Below are 20,063 nucleotides of genomic sequence, written 5' to 3' on the forward strand. Positions count from 1 at the left end.
GCCCAGCACTAATTTAATGACAATCAGACTTGGTGAAAATCAGTTTCTACAGCCAACCTCATAAACAAAAAGGCTCTTGGTGCCAGCTCCCTGAAAGAAGATCCAACATATCTGTGTTGGTCTTATCTCACTCACATGGCTGTCAGAGAGCTATGAGAGACATAACATCCTCTTTTCTTACAGTATGTCTCAGGCACAAACATAGCAAACATTTATGACTGATTATCTCCAGACCTGACCTTTCACACATTTGCACACTTTACATAATTACCTTTGTTCAAAGTTTAATCAAGTTTCAGGTTGGCTACATGAAGTGAAACAGTCTGACAGGTGCAGCTCTTACTTTATCGTTCTTATAAGTGAGATGCTGCAGGTACGCCGCTGCATTGCTCTTCACGGGGTCCAATCTGTAGTTCAGCATGGCGATGACCTCAGGCAGCTCAGGCTGACGCCAGCCTCCAGGACCGGGACCTTTCCTCAGAGTGCTGTCCAATGAAGCCATGCTGCCTCTTTCCCCCTGAGCCAGGGGGGCTCCTCCACCCCAATAGTACATGTCTGCTGGACCACTCATGTCCCCGTCCAAGGTGCCCTCATAACTCCTGTGTACATAGAGGGGAACACTATGACTGAACAGTTTCTAGATGACTGTCAAAAAAGGTGATTCAAAAACCAAAAGGAAGAATTCAACTTCTCAGTGTTCTTCAATCAATGTTGGGTTCATAACACAACCTACCCTGCCCTGCGCGGGGGTCCATGAGGGAACCCCTGGTGGTTGCGTGGCACAGTGCTGTAGTGCATTTGGGGTCCCATGCCATAGTCAGGCTCATCATAACCCATGCTGCGCTGATCGTCCTCCAGCCCATACGGCTCTGGGACAAACCTTGGGATGGAGGACAGCTCCATGGCACTCCCCAGACGCCCAACCTGCACAACAAGGTCAGAAATAACTGAACCATGCAAAGAGATGTGTGTTAGATAGTTGATACAGAGAGTGTTGATCGTACCTGTGGCTGAGCAGCATAGGGGTCCAGCTGGTTTCTGCTGTGGGCTCTGTAGTTTGGATCCAGAGTTCTGTAACCATCAGGATGAACCGGTCTGGGAGAGGAGCAAGCAACCTGTTTACAACCAAGGCACCATCAAACAAGCTCTCTAAAGATGAGTTTGAACAAACCGATACCTGTAGCGATCATCCATGCGGGCTCCCCTGTTAAGGCTTGTGTAGGTCTCAGACGGGGGTCCGGCGCGGTAGTCATCGAAGCCCCCTTGAGGTACGTAGTGGTAGTTGCGTGGCACGGTTTGGGTGGGGTAGTCCATGGGCATGACACCTCCAGGTGCCTGTCTATAGACTGGGATGGGTGTCGTGTAGCCCCCGGTCACTGAACCACCACCATCCAGGGAAAGTGTGTCCGACACAGAGGGGATGACTGTGCGTGTGGTGGTAGTTTTAATAACTTTCTTTACCTTTGAGATTGAAAGAAGAGAAGTCAGGATTTTCAGATTGATAGCAAACGACTGGAATGACTCTTCACACTCATTTGGGTGAGTAGTTCAACAGATGTAACTGGACATTGTTATACATTATTCATAAAGCCACTGTAATATGTAGTGTGGTCATTAATGGACAGTAGTAGCATACAGTGGAAGGATTGAGGATGGGATCAGGTGGTTGGATTTGGTTGAAAGGATGACTAAGAAAGACCAGGGGGATGGAGGATAGAGGGGCAGTCTGACAGTTTATATCTTGATCGTGATAGAAAATCAACTTTGTTACTTTCATTGTGGAAGTTAAAAACTGAAAAAAATGTTATTCTTGAGTTAAAAGTGGAAATAATGATTAAAAATTAAGAGCATCATCTGCTATTTAAATTTTAAAAAGTGTCTCTTTTAAAAAAATTAACTCAGTCCGGAAACAGGCCAAGGTGCTCACCTTGGTTCCTAAATCTGAGGCTGCTTCACAGTATGTCACACTTTTTTATTTCTTTAGCACTGCACACTGAAAATCCATATAATATCAACCAGTGGGTCTCTTATGAATTACATTCACAGGTGATCTGTGCTGCACAGGCTGTCAGGGTCTGCTGCTGGGCCACGTTCCCTCCTCACTCATGGTTCCAATAGATGATATGTTGAGGTTAACAAAGGCATCCTGGGTTTAGCGTTTGAGCTGTAGCTCTACTGAAAAGCTGGGACAGGCTAAGGTGCCCTGAATTAGGGAACAAAGTTACAGAGGAAAATTTTAAAAAAGGGTACCAAATGACGCACAATTAAGACATGTGGCCAGGAGAGGTGGGGCGTCTACTTCTGTGACTACGTTTAAGAGAAAAAGGGCTGTAAACAGTTATGGAGGCATTTGCTTACTTTTCTGCACATGCCTCGGACGAATGGCTCTTCAATCTTTTTGTGCCCTGTTTCACCTGCGACCTCAGTAGATAACTCGAATCTGGCACCAACGATAATCGCTAGTAGAGCTGAAACGATTCCTTGAATGATTCGAGGTACTCGATTACAAAAAATACTCGAGTAATTTTCTCCGCCTCGAGGAATCGTTTAAATTTAATAAAGATCAAAGATGGTATTTCAAATAGAGCTGAGGCCATATTAAGAGAGTTTTCAGACCCCTCAAGCTACCTCTTATACAAAATAGAAACTAGCAACAAATCTAGCTTCTTTTCTGGAGTTTGGAGACTAATGGGTCATACTACGAAACGGGTGCTATTTGGGTCCACAACATTTGATGAGATGTACAAGGCACAAAAAATGTGTCAAAGTGTGTTTACAGATTTTGGAGCTACCAAAGCAAGTGCTCTTATTGACATGCTGTATCAGAAAACTGTATTTCTTAAAGAGAAAAAAATTTCATTTGAAAAATAACTGCTCTTTTACTAAACAAAAATGTATTTTATCCCATTACTCGATTAATCGATTAATCGATTGGATTTTCAGTAGAATACTCGAATATTAAAATATTCCATAGCTGCAGCCCTAATCGCTAGGCATATTGTTACAACAAATTGTTATTATCTACGTCCAATGTTTTTAAATTGGAATACTTCCGAACAGGAGACATCGCTCCTCTTCTGGGCCCTCATTCTTCCCATGAGTCAGCAGTTACCCTTCTTCATCTTCCATTACTTTGTTTCCTAACTTTATGCACATCTTAGCCCCTCCCAGCTGTTTAGCAGAGCTACATCTTCCGAGCTTTACCCAGAATACCTTTGTGAATTGTAACCCCACACATATTGTCACTGTGAGGGGAGGGAATGCAGTTGTTATGAGACCCCACTGGGCATTGGAAAGTAGTGTGGGCATAGCAGCAGCCTCCTATGTCCTTCACGGTTAAAGCACACCAGCTTTTATATTATGGTTGGTATAACCCACTGGTCTCCTGCACAGCACTGCAAGCATCACATGTTCCACGTTTAAGAGATCCTGGCCCTGTCCTGAGATGACTCTGTGATCTGGAGGTCTTTCAACTTACTGTGGTTTCTGTACGCTTCGTGGTTCCATCCTCACTGGTTTCAACAGAGACAACAGGAGCCAACTCCTGGGGGTCCTCCTCCACCGTGTACGTCTCCTGCACCACCTGTCCAGGCTCCATCCTGAACTACAAGCACAGGTACACACACAAGTTTCAGGAGATCCCCTATTCATAGGTTCACTTTCAAGTAGAGCTGAAACGATTCCTCGAATGATTCGAGGTACTCGATTACAAAAATGACTCGAGTAATTTTCTCCGCCTCGAGGAATCGTTTAATTTTAACAAAGATCCAAGAGTGGTATTTCAAATAGAGCTGAGGCCAAATTAAGAGAGTTTTCAGACCCCTCAAGCAACCTCTTATACAAAATACCAACTAGCAACAAATCTAGCTTCTTTTCTGGAGTTTGGAGACTAATGGGTCATTCTACGAGACAGGTGACATTTGATGAGATGTACAAGGCACAAAAAATGTGTCAAAGTGTGTTTACAAATTTTGGAGCTACCAAAGCAAGTGCTCTTATTGACCTGCTGAATCAGAAAATTCTATTTCTTAAAGAGAAAAATTTTCATTTGAAAATAACTGCTTTTTAACTAAACAAAAATGTATTTTATCCGATTACTCGATTAATCGGTGGGATTTTTAGTAGAATGCTCGAATACTAAAATATGAGATAACTGCAGCCCTACTTTCTAGTCATGCCTAGACTCGTGCAGTGGATGCTGAAGGACTCTGAGAAATACTCACGTGATGTGTCCCGTTGATGTAGCCCTCGTTCAGAGTCAGCCTCTCGATGTCTGCATCACAAGGAATGCGGCCGTTCTGCAGCGGCGAAGGAACAGACATGAGTGGATCAAACTTACAAATACACTCTGACTACTTGGGATAAATCTGTTATCAATCATCAGGATAAATAAATAAATCAATAAATGGACCAATTGTTGTCAATTTTAATTTGACACAACTGTGAAACTCAGCTGAAAAAAAAAGTATTTTTCTTTTGTGGATGGTTTTGTGAGTATTTCAGCAAAACTAATACTTCATTCTTAATAAATGACACAACATCAAATCAATATGTATGCTGTTGTGAATATCATGACTAACAGCACAAACACAGAGGCCTACATGCATTTATGAAGACATTCATCCAACAGATGCATGAATGATAATGGAATAAATGGATTACAAGTAATTAGTAATGAAATGGATCAGCGCCAAATGAGCGGGACAAACAAAACATCAACACAACCAGCATTGCCTGCCCAGGAGTGCTGATGGGTGTGGTGCAATTCCCATTCCAGCCACAGGGGGAGCTGAATGCAACTCTACTGCAAGCTCTGCTCTTTCATCTCCAGCTCTACAGAAGTGAAGAGGGCACGGCCATGAGGAGAGAACACTCAGGATTGGACCACAGACGGTGTAAGAGGTAGCGGAAATGTTGTGGTTGGGTTTCTTAAAAACAGAAATTTTTTTCTGAAGCTGGTAATAAGATCAGAGGGAGAAGGAGTGACAAGACAGTTTAGTGCCACTGCCCAGGGAATATAAGTAAGACATAGGTTTATCAAAAGAGCACACTCTTTGGTTCAGTTAAGGTCTCTGCTCCAGAGGAAAGTGTAAAGAGCCTGAGAGGACAAGCGTGTGGGAACCTGTCAGCAAGAAGTGAGGTCGTGTTGCACTGCCTGGGAGAGTGGCAGAGGCATGCTGAAGCCTCTGGGCTATGTAAACACACAGAACAGATAAGAGCCAGTACAAGCTACACTTCTGTCCTGCTCTCGCCGTAACACACACTCCACCTACATTTCTGCGCGCTATCAGCCGCTGGTATTACCTGAGACTGGGACGTGCCCTCGTAGGTGCTGCCTACATGCAAGAGCGGCAAATAAGAGAGGGAAAGTGAGTGAGTGAAGGGCTCAGTTGTTTATGAGTGTTTCAAAGGTTGCCTGAGGGTGCAAGTGTGTGTGTGTGTGTGTGTGTGTGTGCGCTGGTTTATTCACGCACAATAATGACTGGAGTGTCAGTGCGGAAGCGAAAGAATGAGCATATATGGGTGTGACTGCTAGCAAGTCTGTCTGTGCGTCAGACCATGAAGTCACACTTCAGTCTCTGAACCGGGTTACTGATTCACGGTGATAAAGACGACGTGTACGCCAACAGCAGACACACTTCAGATATGATCAGGGATGGCATCAGAGGCTCTGACCTGGAATTTGCCGCACATTACAGGTCAGACCTGGACACTTGATCCTGTGATCAGACCTTGATGCTGTGAAAAAATGTCTCCTTTGTACAAGAGATAAATACAACAAATGAAAGTTGGAGAGCTGGCTGGTTTCTGTAGACTTAGCTTGAGACGATGGTCCAGGGAAAAAAAGGAAACAAAATGTAAAGCAGGATTCACTCAGCATGCAAACGCCTAGGGGCAAGTCAAGACAAGTAATGACGGGTTACAACGGGTTAATAAGCTTCATTAGTGGACAGAAATACAGATGGAGACAAAAGGAGTTTTTGATTGATGGCATTAGCTGTTACTTAATCGGTGGAGGATGGGAACAAACACGTGGTGAAAGCTTTGGGCAGCAACAGAGGGTTAAATGACCTCCCCGGGATGGCTGTGCTGAAACGTGCTTCAGTCTGGTGTGGAGCGATACAGAGAAAATATCATGTTGTGTTATTTCTCCTCTAACAATCAAAATGAATTAGGGCTGTCATTTTAACGCGTTAATTAGATTGATTAATTACATCGCAAATTAACGCGTTATAAAAATTAACACAGATTAATCTGGATCCCAAACCCGCGGGGCGTTCAAAGACGCACTTATTTTCAAATATCTGGCATTTACAAACCGTTTGTTCTACTTGGAAAAAGTGATCTCGTCAGATTTTCAAATTTCCGATGGTCCCTGAATGTATCACACTTGAGGCTTTAAACCTGGGGTAAAGCGAGAGACTGCTGTCCATATCTCGTTTATTCACACGTCCTTTTTGAAAATCTGCAGAAAATCAACCGTTTGCTCTAGCTCAATTCTGTAAAAAACAGATAATTCTACACTCTTTACTGCATTAAAAAAGCCATGAATGATCAATATTTGTCTTGTATTTAAATCTAAAGAATTCTTTGAAAATTTGCTTCCATCTTCCTGGTGTCATGTTTCAGCTTGGGGCTGCTCTGCACCAATCAGCAACAGTTTGTGTGTTCAGAGCATGTTAAACTGAGAATACTTCACTTTTCTTTGATCCAAGACCTGAATTAAGTGTTTTGTACATAGTTCCTCACAGTTTTTAGCCTTTAGCCCTGCTTCTCCTTCTAAGAGTAGAAGTATAGAAGTTCATATTGCAGTGAAAATCGAGTCCACAGAGAGTAAAAATGTGACAGAAGCAAAAACCGTCCTAAAAATCATATCAGCTTATCTTAGGTTCAGGACTGTGTAGATTTTGTAAAGATAGAACCATAAAACTTTTTTAATATGTTCCTTATGCCTCAGGGTACCTAAAATGTGTTGTATATATTTCCATCTTATTTTTTAAATGTTTTTTAATGTAATTTTAATGTCCTGGAATTCAAATTCTTTATTTTGGGACCTAAAGCAGATATGATATCAAAATGCAATTAATTAGATTAATTAATTACAAATCCTGTAATTAATTAGATTTTTTTTTTTAATCGCCTGACAGCACTAAAATAAATATGTGGAAACATTTCTATCAGACGATGTTGTCTGGTTGTTGAGAAGCCTAAAGATATCAGGCCTTTCATTCCTTTTACTGTCGCACACTTCAAAGACTTTAGTCTTGCTTAAAGCAAAAATGATTCAAAGCAGTAAATAAACAACAAGTCACCAGCTTCAATAAGAGATCAGAAGTTTGATAACAATCCTCAGTCCAGTCATGTAAGGGAGTAGTTACCAAAGTGGGGGTTGTGGAACAATAATAGGAGGGTCACAAAATGCCTTTATGATAACAAAAACTATTTAAAATGTAATATTAAATCCCTTATTGTAATGGATTAACAAAAATAGGAGTTAAAGTTTATATAATCACAGAAAATGTTTGATCTAGTTTCCACATTTCTATGCTGAGGACAAAGTGACGATAACAATATCATGACTCCAGACTAATTCAGGAAACCCCTTCTACCACTTTATTTGAATATTTCTTTTTTAACATTATTTACATTTATTTTAATTATTGTATTCACTTTTTATTCATCCTTGTTTTATTCATTTGTCATTCTGTTTTCAAGATATTTACTTGAGTTATCATATCAATATTGCACTGATTTGATTGAATTTAAAGGATAAGTTCGGTTTATACAGCTTATTCATTGTTTATAGAATGAAGTAGAACAAAATACTCACCCAGAAGGTTTTCCTGATCCAAGCAGTGCTTCAGGAGATATTTAGATCCAAAATAGTGCAGCTGACGTCCGTATAATGGGATCCATCAGAGCATAGACAGCGCCGTTAGTCCTCTGCTGCAGTCTGTGTCACTCCAGACAGCGCTGTGTGGCTGAACTGACCTCTGAACTGACAAAGACTTTGTTTACGTTTGCCCCTCTGCGCATGCGCAGTACTCTCTGGAGAGCTGACTCCACTTCCTCATTTCTTTGAGGGGCTAACGTAAACAAAGTCTTCATCAGTTCAGAGGTCATTACAGCCACACAGCGCTGTCTGGAGTGACACAGACTGCAGCAGAGGACTAACCTGGAGCGGACCATGATGGAATATTGGTGAAAAACATGAGTTTTTGGACGATGAATGCAGTTTTAGGAGCGGCGCTGTCTATGCCCCTATGGATCCCATTATACGGACGTCTGCTGCATGATTTTGGATCTCAATATCTCCTGAAGCACAGCTTGGATCAGGAAAGCCTTCTGGGTGAGTATTTTGTTCTACTTCATTCTATAAACAATGTAAAAGCTGTATAAACCAAACTTATCCTTTAAGCATTTTACTTAGCTCATCTCACATATTGCTAAAATGTATTGCCTCTGTTTTTTGTGAATCAACTTGTGCTGCATTTTTGAAATGGTATGAAAGGTGCAAAATGAATATAAAGGACTGTGCACTACTCTATTTAGGGTCCTTGGCTGAAAACTTTGGGAACCTCTGATGTAAAGAGTGGTGAGAAATGAGAGGCCACTGGTAAACTTTTCAGTGAAGTTTGTCTTTTTCTCAAAAACAATTAAACCCTGGGATTAAGCCGTATAAACATCAAAAACAGCAGTTTTCTGTCAGTGATCGATGTTTCTCGGATTTTTCTACAGCTGGTTTGATGTTGAGCCAGGTAAAAAAAAAGTTCCTCTTTGAAGTTGTTGCGGCAGGACTCCAGAGGCTTCAAGCCAAGCTGCTTAGCTAACTTTAGCTAACTAGCTCCCAAAGTCCTTTATCCAATAAAGTTATAAACTTTAAATGGATCAAGATCTCAAAAAGTGATGGTGGGGCTTGCACATGAAGTGGGAGAAGTCACAGTGTTTGGTTTTTGAGGTTGTCATAACTGCAGACAAAAAGCATGAAACGCTTTATGGTCCATCAATAACATGACTGAGTAGATTTATATCATGTAGTTCATTAAAAACCTACTTGATGATCACTTTAGCAACCTTGCTTACTTAAAAAAAAACTTTAAAATCAAACATTTTAATGCCGATTGAAGAATCTTTCAAGAGTGGAAATCTTAAAAATCCACAGGAGAAGCTTCCCTCGCCCTCCCCGCTGCCCCCAGGTGTGCTGTAGCTTTGCAGCCGTCATGCATGTCCACACAGATGGGATGAGGATGATCGCAGACATGACAGGAGATGAACTTCCTCAGATGAAGGAAGAATCCAAGGGGTGGAAAATGTACAAAGATGGGATGAGAAGAGAAGGCTGGGGTCATTCCATGTTACCTGCATGTTGGGGAGGGGGCGGGGCAGGGTGCCGGCACATGACCTCCGCTCCTCCTCCAGAGCTCGGCTCAGCATCTCAAACTGCCTCTCCTGCTCCCGCACCGAGGCCAGCAGGGAGGCCGTACTCGCACACTGCTCCATTCACACGCTGAGAGCAGAGCACAGGACAGGACAGGACAGGGTCAACACCAGAGAGCAGAGATTAAACCCACACCCGGAGTTAAGGTCAGAGGACACATACAGCCAGGGCCAATCACCCAGTTTGTAAAGTCAGAAGTCTCATCCAGGAGGGCTCACACTGAAGCGCTAATGAAGTTGATACTTTAAAGTTCAGCAGCAGCAGGATACAGCAGGATACTAAAGAGAGAGCAGTAAGAGTAAAAAAGCAGAAAGTACAACAGGCACAACTAGAGATAATTGGCACAGACAGACACAGAAGGTTTATTATAACTCCAGAGCTGGAGAAAATGATTATTCTGTTAGAACAGAAGCAGGGACCAGCAACAGCATCAGCAGGATGCACTTTTCTATTTCTTTTCTTCACCTTCTGCTATGCAGAGTTAAAAATAGAAAGTGCGATTCGTGACAGGAGATGATTTCAGCAAGTTTTCAGCTGCAGCGTGTTGAGCTTGTTAGCACATCCTTGTTCAGAGGACGAAAGAAGGTGTGAGAGCATTAAGAGGCGTTATGGAGAGACAGCATCACATCATCAGGTTACACCGAGCTCAGGAAGACAGAGGTGTTCTCTGCAAAGCTCTCTGCGCTCTAAGAGTAGGGGCTCTCGTTGACAAAAGTTCAGGAAAACATTACAACAGGCTTTTACAAATGTTATTGAAGCATATTTTATTCATTGGGATTACACCTCCTCCTGCACTGATAAAAGCTTGTTCACTGAGACGAATGAAGTGAGTCTGTGGAGGGAAGCGGGATCTACAGAGAACACGATCCTATGCATGCCCATAATCCTTTGCACTCTGCCTCTGTGAAAAGTGCAGACACCGGTGGGACAGCAGAGATGATTTTGGAAATGTGGATGCTCCAGCTGCTCGTGAGGAAGCATCTGAGTTTCTCTGAGTCAGAGCAGAGACAAACAGGGAAAAGCAAGAAACACGAGAAGACACATGGAACATTTTCACCTTGTAAAGATTTGAGGAGATACACAAAAGAAAGACTAAAAGAAGAACGTATACCCACACTTCACTTAAAGGGGACATATCATGGTTGTTTCTCCTTTTCACAATGCCAGACTAGGATGCCTGTAAAGCATTTCTGCCCTCAGTACAAGTCATTTAGTTCCTTCATTGCCCCACAATAGCGTTCTCAATATCCTCAGTTTAGGCCATTCTGAAGATCTTGTTGAAACGCTCCGTTTCCAGAATGACCTCCAGTAACCTCGCAACGTCACAGCCCTTTGTGCTCTGATTGGTCAGTTCTATCAGAGGGGCGGAGGGGGTAGAGCCAGGGGGCGGTTTTTGCAGCATGGCAGTATTTAAAAAATCTCCACATTGTATGGAGCAGACCGAGCGAGTTTGCTGTTTGCCAAAACTTCACCGTAAGGCATTGATAGCACTTATAAAATGGCAGAGTGTAGGATACGTCCTTTTGTATTGGACCCCGAGTCAGACCCGGACGGTTCTGCAGCTCAGGAGGAAGAAAATCCACCTGGACACAGATCATCTCAGGACGCTTCAGTGTGGTGAGTCAAAGCGGTACTGTAACATGTATAGTTTATACATTTATACTCGGCTCTTGGTGGGTGTATCCCTCAGTGGCGGTTGTGTGACTAACTGACATCACAGAGGAGGAGCTGCTTTATCAGATTACTCAAATAAAAAGAAAGGATCCTCGTGTCGTCACGAAGGTCGAAATCTCGCGGACAAATGGCAAAGACCTATTTTCAGAGGCATCAAATCTCGTTCTAGGATATCAGAAAAAATACAGTATCTCATTTTTTGAAAATTCAGGGGGTGAAAGGTCTTGTTTTCAAATTTATTATATTATATGTAAGTATTAAATCAGGGATCAGCATGATATGTCCCCTTTAAGAGTCTTACGCCAACATAAGACCATGGCTCCACATCTTTTATAACTGGTGGCCCAAAATTTCTGTCAACACTGTGTCAAAGCCACAGAACAGCTAGCCTTCATTGGCAGAGGAAGTAGCTTTGATGAATGCCTACTACCCTGATGTAAACAAGCCCAGATGACATCATCTCATATCAGGGCGCGTTTTGGCAGTACTTTGATCCAGGGAATGCAGATAAAGTTGTAGGTCAGACAGAACCGATCATTCAACCAGAGCAACGAGTAACCAGCAAAGGTATATGGACTTTAACCTGGTAGTGCTAGCTCTGCCATTAGCAAGTCTAATACATGTGTCAAAATATCCTCTCCAGAAACATATTTAATGATGATCTAAAACCATTGGAGAAGTATACTTCCTACTGAAAGTCATTAATCAATTGGCTTGTTTCTCAGTTGAAACACAGCGACATACTTGTCACTAGTGCTTGTCTTCTTTGAGGGGTAAAAAAAATCTTTCGAAGCATGATCAAAACAAGTACAGTCTTAGTTTCACCGACACAAACAGGCCACCTGTTATGCTATAAAGATGCCAGCCTATCTATGGTGTCATTTTTGCTAAAATGGCCTTCATCATCATTTTAATGCCCTCTACTGGTCCGATGATGTACTGCAGTTCTCTTTTTTTTTCTCCTGACCTCACTGGGTCTTGGGCCTGTGGTAGAATCTCAGACAAAAACAATGGACCACAGGTAGGGATGGGTACCTTTACATTTAAAACGATACTGTACCGATGCCCGGTATCTGGCAATCGGTACTGGTACTCAACGGTACCAATTTTTGGTACTTTTTTGTGTTTATGTGGGAAAAATATATATATATATATTTAACAATAAAGTACACTTTCTTTTTCAATTTAACATATTTCCTCTTCAATATATAACCTTGCAATGCCATGCTCATGTTCAGCATGAAAAATCACCTACCCTTCCACTCCATCACAGTCACAAAGATGCATTCAGGTACCTAAACATGGTGCCTTTTGATTTTACATGAACCGGTACCCGGTAGGGCTGCACAATTATCGCAATCGCAATGTCAGCACATGCAATTACGTAATCGCAAGAGGTTATCGCAAGAGGTTATCGCAATCGCAATCGCAATGTCAGCACATGCAATTCAGATTTTTCTCCATGATAACCAAGCAAGTCTGTAGACTCATCATGACACAACTTTTTTTATTAAATCGAAAGCACAATCGCAATCGCAATATTGTCCACCTAATCGCAAATCGTACCTTTTCCCCAAATCGTGCAGCACTAGTACCCAGTACTTTTGACAGAATTCGGTCAGTACCTATAAAAGTACTTGATTCGGTACCCATCCCTAACCACAGGAACCATGTAGTTCCCGGGATCTCTCTTTCCGGTTGAAAAACACCTTGAGCTAGAATTCAAATTTCTGGTCACACAATAAGTCACATCAGAGCATACCATCAACAAAGCTTTCAAGACAACACAGCATTAGAGGATACTGAACCCAGATAAACCACGAATCTGAGCAACAGAAGGAGAAAGGCTGCTCTCTGTCTTAAGAACACTAACTTAGATGACCTAAATCTAAAAACAGAAATGTAGTGATCATCACTCCTGAATTCAAAGTAGGACAAAAACAAATCCCTTTTGCTGACTTCCACAGCAGGGAAGCTGGTGAGACAGGAATGAGGAATCTGGGGAAGATTCCTTCAAGCATGTCTGTCTCATAACTGAATGACACGAGTGTGGCTCATCTCCAAAGCCGGGCAAAAACCATTTTCTACATCAAAGTTCACTGACTCACGCAGATCCAATCTGCTCTGTGTCAGCGTACCATGGACTGTCTGAGTGAACAAAGGCTCCTGTATGGGGTCTGAGTGTGCACTTCTGCCAGCCTGAGTGTGAGTACATCTGCGTGAGGGTCAGAGACTAAATAAAGATGGCAAATGAGTGTGTGTGACGTTGGTTATATCCTTGAACAGTCAAACAGAGATGTGGTGAGTTTTGGTGAAGCTGTTTTTTCTGTCCATGTGAGGAAAGAAAAACATACATTTGAGGAACTGAATACACACAAGCCTCACATAACACACACACACTATTGTTATACATTCCTAGGGGAGATTGTGCATGTCATATCCTGTCTCAGCAACAGCCTAATAAGGGAGCCTTCACTCCTTCACTGAGCTGCTCTCAGCTGTCACTCATCTCCCAGCCAAAGCTTTCAGAGAGGAAGAGTAGAGACTTTCTAGGAACCAATCAGGTCACCTGACCACAAGCTGATAGTGTGGAGCTGGAAATACGCTCGAGTTAAAGGGGACATATTATGCTTGTTTCTCCTTTTCACTATGCCAGACTAGGATGCCTGTAAAGCATTTCTGCCCTCAGTACAAGTCATTTAGTTCCTTCATTGCCCCACAATAGCGTTCTCAATATCTTCATTTTAGGCCATTCTGAAGATCTCGTTGAAACGCTCCATTTCCAGAATGACCTCCAGTAACCTCGCAACGTCACAGCCCTTTGTGCTCTGATTGGTCAGTTCTATCAGAGGGGCGGAGGGGGTAGAGCCAGGGGGCGGTTTTTGCAGCATGGCAGTATTTACAAAATCGCCATATTGGATGGAGCAGACCGAGCGAGTTTGCTGTTTGCCAAAACTTCACCGTAAGGCATTGATAGCACTAATAAAATGGCAGAGTGTAGGATACGTCCTTTTGTATTGGACCCCGAGTCAGACCCAGACGGTTCTGCAGCTCAGGAGGAAGAAAATCCACCTGGACACAGATCATCTCAGGACGCTTCAGTGTGGTGAGTCAAAGCGGTACTGTAACATGTATAGTTTATACGTGGAAATATAGGCAGACTTCACCAATAAACTATTTCTATAACAGGGCTCCATCCTGCTCCTTCACTTTTCTCTGTCTGTTTTATCCATCATGCTGAAATTGTAGTCTAAAGATTGCCTCTACCGTCAGTTCCTCACTATGTTATTACCGCAGCATTATTGTGGTCCAGGTTCACAGTGCATGTCAGAACGAGCATGCAAATATCACAGTCTCACAAGTATTAAGACGTCTGCTAAAACTACAGTGTTTTAACTGCTAATTCACCATGTAAAGCCAAGCTGCTCAGCAGAGCAGAGTCCCTGCGTCCAGCACTCAGTCAGTCGGCTCTTGGTGGGTGTATCCCTTGGTGGCGGTTGTGTGACTAACTGACATCACAGAGGAGGAGCTGCTTTATCAGATTACTCCAATAAAAAGAAAGGATCCTCGTGTCATCACGACGGCCGAAATCTCGCAGCCAAACGGCAATGACCTATTTTTAGAGGCATCAAATCTCGTTCTAGGATATCAGAAAAAATACAATATCTCATTTTTTGAAAATTCAGGGATTGTAAGGTCTTGTTTTCAACTTAATTATATTATATGTAAGTATTAAATCAGGGATCAGCATGATATGTCCCCTTTAAAGATGGCTTAGTTTAAATCAAGTAGATGTAACTTGATTAAAATAAAAAGCTTAAAATCACTTGAAAAAGAAAGCAAGTAAATGTGTTACTCAGGTCAAAATAAATATTTCTCAAAGGGAGCTTGAAATGTTGTCAACCTTCGCATCAGGGACCAGATTTTCAACATCATACATCAGATAAGTCAACATGCTCTTTGTGACTGTCAAAACGCTGACATTTTTGAGCATAGGGAAAGGTATTTGTCTCCTGAGCCTCAGTGCAACACACAGACACACCAACACAACCCTTAAATCTGTACGAGTCCCACCACTAACATTCTTGTGGCAGTGAGCGATGCTTGTGAGAGTTTCAGAACGGCTTTGGCCACTTAAAGCTCAGGCATTAGCTGTTAATCTATTGTAAGGCCATTAGCAGCCACGCTAAATCTATCTGCTAATGGGCTAGCCTTGGATTTACAGTGCTAAGCCACTTCCCATACTTAGCCACTCAAGACTGTTGAAGACACAGACACAGACACAGACACACACACACACACACACACACACACACACACACACACACACACACACAACCAGTAACAGCAAACACTGTCAGTTTTTTGTCTAACACCCAAATCACACTGTGTTTTGTGTCTGCAGAGTATTCCCTCATTTTCATATGCTATCATTGCTATTTCAACCACTTAGTCACTGGTGGCTGTGGCAGGCCCACATTCATTCTGCTTCAGTCTACACACACACACACACACACACACACACACACACACACACACACACACACACACACACACAGTTGAGGTGAAGCTGTGGCAAAATGCTGCTGTGGCTTGGCCAAGAGCTTTGCTGACTCAGCCTCATTTGAATGGTCACACAGAGATTTGGCCACTGTGTGTGTGTGTGTGTGTGTGTGTGTGTGTGTGTGTGTGTGTGTGTGTGTGTGTGTGTGTGTGTGTGTGTGTGTGTGTGCGTGTGCGGGCATGTTAACCTTGGCCCACATCCAACTCCTACCGCCTTTGCCATCCTGACATTAAACCATGAACCAGCCTCCTGCCCCCATGATTCCAGCTCTGTGGTGGAGTGTGTGTGTGTGTGTGGATGAACACACACCCACTTACACACTAACACACACACCCCAGACTTTTCAGGACCATGCGAGGCCAGCTGTCTGCGATAAAAGACACCAAGTAACTATTCTGAGTGAGGAAGGAAACAGCAGGCAGCGTTACTCAGAGCAGAAGAAGAGCCAAAAACAAACTCTTTGGATGCTACACCACCTCTAAAATCATTCAGATAAAGGCCAGAGCTGCCGACCCTATGCTCAGAGATTAGTTTGACGTTTATATCTGAAGTTTGTTCTCAAACTCAGTTTGTCCATTCAATCCACTGAGTGAAAGGGAGCTTGAAAACGTTGAAAACGTATAAGCCACACATATTATTAGACAAATACTGACTCAAAGGAAGGAGGAAACACACGCTAATATGAGTGATGGCACGAAAGATACGGTTCTTAAGCCGCCTGCCACAGTCCCAGTGTGGGAATATTTTGTATTTTATCAGAATGAACAAAGTGTGAGCTCATGAACACCAACGAGCTGATATGTCGCATGTGTTTGAAAATAGTGGCGACAAAGAAGAAGAAGGGGAGGTGCAGCGGAGCCTTGTTCTTTGACAATCCGCTCTTACTGAGGCTTTTGGTCGGCAAAGTAAATAGAAATAATTTCATTTTCCATTTCATTTTCATTGTATTTTTTTTTTCTTTTTCTTGCTTGTTAAATTTATTATATATTTTGTTTAATTTATTTTATTTAAAAGATCCTGACCTTTTAATTATAGTTAAATACTCTTATGAAATTAAAGTTTCTAGCTTTTGATATGGTGTACTCACTTTATTATCCCATTTATCATAATTACATCAATGAAAAAATGGAGAAAAAAAAACAAAATAATACTGACAATAATATTGTTTATCGGCAACAATATTTAGGAAAATTATCGTATAGCAAAATTTGTTATCGTGACAGGCCTCACTATACCTGTATATGCAACATGTGCTGTCACAGACTGGACTATAGGGTGGAAGCGTAGTTTCACACGGATGGCCAGTGTTACTGCGCCCTTACCAAGGGGGAATATCCAGTTCAGAAAAATGAAGCCTATGCAGAAGTGCTAAAATATGCCGTCTATCAAGGATCTGCACGAGGCTGGCTGTAGGGATGGGTACCTTTAATATTCGAAACAATACAATACCAATGCCCAGTATCTGGCAATCTGTATCAGTACTCAACGGTACCAATTTTCAGTATTTTTGTGTGTGTTTATGTGGTCATATAAATGAATTCAATGAAAAATATCTCAAAGTTTTCCAATTTAACATATATATATTTCAATATATAACCTTGCAATGCTGTGTTCAAGTCCAGCATGGATTAAATTCAGGTAAGGTGCTTTTTTGCCCCCACAATTACCTTATGGGTCTTACTGTTATACTGTAATGTTTGATCATCATATCAAGTAATGATGCAACACTATAATTAAAAATGACTGATTACAAAAACTTTATTATTGACCTCCAACATTTGACCATTTTCAATCAAAACAAAAATGTGAAGCTTTGATTTTAATCAAACCCAAACATTTCTATTGTTCAAAATTAGAACTATCAACTTAACTAACTTAACATTGATAGTTTTTTTTTTTTGACTGTGATGCCTGATAACCAGTTTGTCTGTCAGTGTGATCAGACTTTGTTTCACTGTGTAATAGTCGATGTGGAGGAGGAATGACACTAAGCTCTCGTCGTTTTACTTTTTAACTTTATGAAATTTCATGAATCAGTTGCTACAAAATCAAATTATGAGATAACTCACTGCAGTCGTGTGATGATGCACTCCTGTGTGTGCAGCATGCATCCTCTGCAGTCAGGACGACCGTATCTTACCAGGATACAGGTGAGCTATTTTTTTGATTGGCCGATGTGTCTGGCTCCCGTTTAGCTCTGTGATGCTAACAGCGTCTTGCTACATGTACGTCTACAGCGGTGTGACTCGGTGGGCGCTAAGCAGTACATTTTACAGCAGGAGAAATATCAGGCGGGGCATGTCAGAGAGTGAAAAGGTTCAAATGTATGTCTCATACGCTGAGTGCGTGAGGCTTGAAAGGAAACTTCACAACGACTCGCGGAACGGACATGCGTGTCCGGTTGGGATTTCAAAATAAGGGCGTACATTAAAGACCACGATGATAATCGATGTTTTGACTTTCCATCGATGTAATTGGATCATTGCTAAACCAATCGATGTATCGATGTATATCGATGGATCATTACACCCCTAACAGACAGGTGACGTCACGGAGGCTACGTCCATAAATCCACTCTACGGCCCTCACGCTGCTTATCACATCCACCCATTCATGCATCATTCACACACTGATGGTAGAGGCTGCTACAGGAAGGGAGCATCAGATCAGCTCATCACCTGATTCCACCAAAACGGAGCTCCCAGTTTCATCCCCATGATGAGTAATTCTGACTGTTAATTTAACATTACGTAAGTCTCAGCAGATACCACAGGCCAGGTATCGATATCTATACTTGAAAGCTGGATGACTCACAGCAGTATAGCTTCTGCAGAGCTTTGTAGTACCAGCTTTCATCGCTGCCCAAGCTTCCTGTACAGAGGTTGAGCTCCAGTGTTGATCTAATGTCCTTAGTGGTCACATAGAGCTCATACAACCCCACTTCAAAAAAACTGAACTGTCCCTTTAAGTACAATGTAGGGATGGGTCCCGAATTAGGTATTTTCATAGGTACTTTTATAGGTATCGACCAAATTCTGTCAAAAGTACAGGGTACTGATTCACGTCAAATTGAAAGGTGCCATGTTTAGGTACCTAAATGCATCCTTGTGACTGTGAGGGAGTGGAAGAGAGGGTGATTTTCCATGCTGGACATGAGCACAGCATTGCAAGGATATATATTGAAGAATAAATATATTAAATTGAAAAAAAAACAAGTTGATATCTTTTACCATATAAACACAAAAAGCACCAAAAATTGGTACAGTTAAGTACACATATCAATTGCCAGGTATTGGGCATTGGTACTGTATCATTTTGAATGTGAGAGGTACCCATCCCTATCTACAATGATTAAAAAAAACAATACAAGCTGCTAATCATCACTTTTCTGAAGCTAAAATTGGAACACTTTTACATTTTTGATGCTCCTGTACTGAACAGATGCAAAAACAGTAACTCTACAATCAAAGTGTAGAATTGATGTTTTATCTCTTAGTTCATTAATAAAAAAACACAAAACTTTACTCTGCATCGTATACGTCAGTCAACAATGAATCCGCCAACTACCTTCATCCTCACTTCAGTCAATAATGTTGAAGTAGTTGCAGCACTGCAGTCATTCAAACTGAGAAGTATCATGTAAACATCTAAAAACACTAAAAACAATGTACTCAGAAAGAACTACTAATTGCTAAAAAGCGGTTAATTGTGTGGAACAAACAACAACATTCAGCATTTGGTGCAGGCTTTACTAGTGAATGCAATAACACTGATTCAAGCACTTAACAAGGAAGGTGGCTTAATTGCCGCAGTGGCACCATAAAAGTCAAAATAGCACACAACATTTCCGTGAAATGAACCAACACCACTAAGAGGTTAATGTGCAGCTTTTCTGGCCATGCACTTTGATTTCCCTTCGTTTAAACCAGCTCATCTGTTCTCCCATATATGGAGAGGGAGTGAACATGCCCACCATTCAAATAAAAACACTGAGTGCAGGTGTAACTGTTGGACGATGAAGAGGGAGAGGGCAAATTGACGAGGAGGAGCAAATGTAAGAAAACCCCAGCTTCTGTGTGTCAAAGGGACACACCCGTGGTGTGCTCTGAAAGCCCGTCATTACTGAGGCTCTCAAATGATAGCCCTGGCTAAAACAACTGGCTGAGCAGCAAAGCTTAAGTCCCAACTTGGAGTAAATTCTGGGCAGTAGAAAAAAAAAAAAAAAGCTCAGTTTTGTTACTTTTTGCATCGTATTGAGAGTACATATCTGAGCAGACAGCGTGCCCAAACTTGCTCACAATCATCTCCATCTCTGTCCCAGCAGGTCAAAGCAGACATGCCTGTGGGGGATTTACAGGAATATGGATGGCATGTCCATGCTGCACT

At 42.0% G+C, this 20,063-nt stretch overlaps 1 protein-coding gene across 7 annotated transcripts in view; it reads right to left on the reverse strand.

The window, feature by feature from the left end:
• Positions 1-20,063, reverse strand: part of ctnnd1 (catenin (cadherin-associated protein), delta 1) — a 40,215-nt gene that overhangs the window by 18,698 nt on the left and 1,454 nt on the right. For 5 of the 7 annotated variants that reach the window (XM_074665391.1, XM_074665393.1, XM_074665389.1 and 2 more), the window contains exons 2-8: positions 9,361-9,508; positions 4,224-4,298; positions 3,479-3,604; positions 1,178-1,461; positions 1,005-1,095; positions 734-924; positions 344-599 (exon numbers count right to left, since the gene is read on the reverse strand). In XM_074665391.1, the coding sequence (XP_074521492.1) occupies positions 344-599; positions 734-924; positions 1,005-1,095; positions 1,178-1,461; positions 3,479-3,604; positions 4,224-4,298; positions 9,361-9,501 (1,164 nt within the window). In that variant the 5' untranslated portion in view covers positions 9,502-9,508. The remainder of the gene's footprint in view (positions 1-343; positions 600-733; positions 925-1,004; positions 1,096-1,177; positions 1,462-3,478; positions 3,605-4,223; positions 4,299-9,360; positions 9,509-20,063) is intronic. The other 2 variants (XM_074665394.1, XM_074665395.1) reach the window with 1 other exon arrangement.

Source organism: Halichoeres trimaculatus, unplaced genomic scaffold, assembly GCF_033239565.1.
Source record: "Halichoeres trimaculatus isolate MK-OKI-2021-1 unplaced genomic scaffold, fHalTri1.1 fHalTri1_scaffold_2, whole genome shotgun sequence".
Taxonomy (NCBI): domain Eukaryota; kingdom Metazoa; phylum Chordata; class Actinopteri; order Labriformes; family Labridae; genus Halichoeres; species Halichoeres trimaculatus.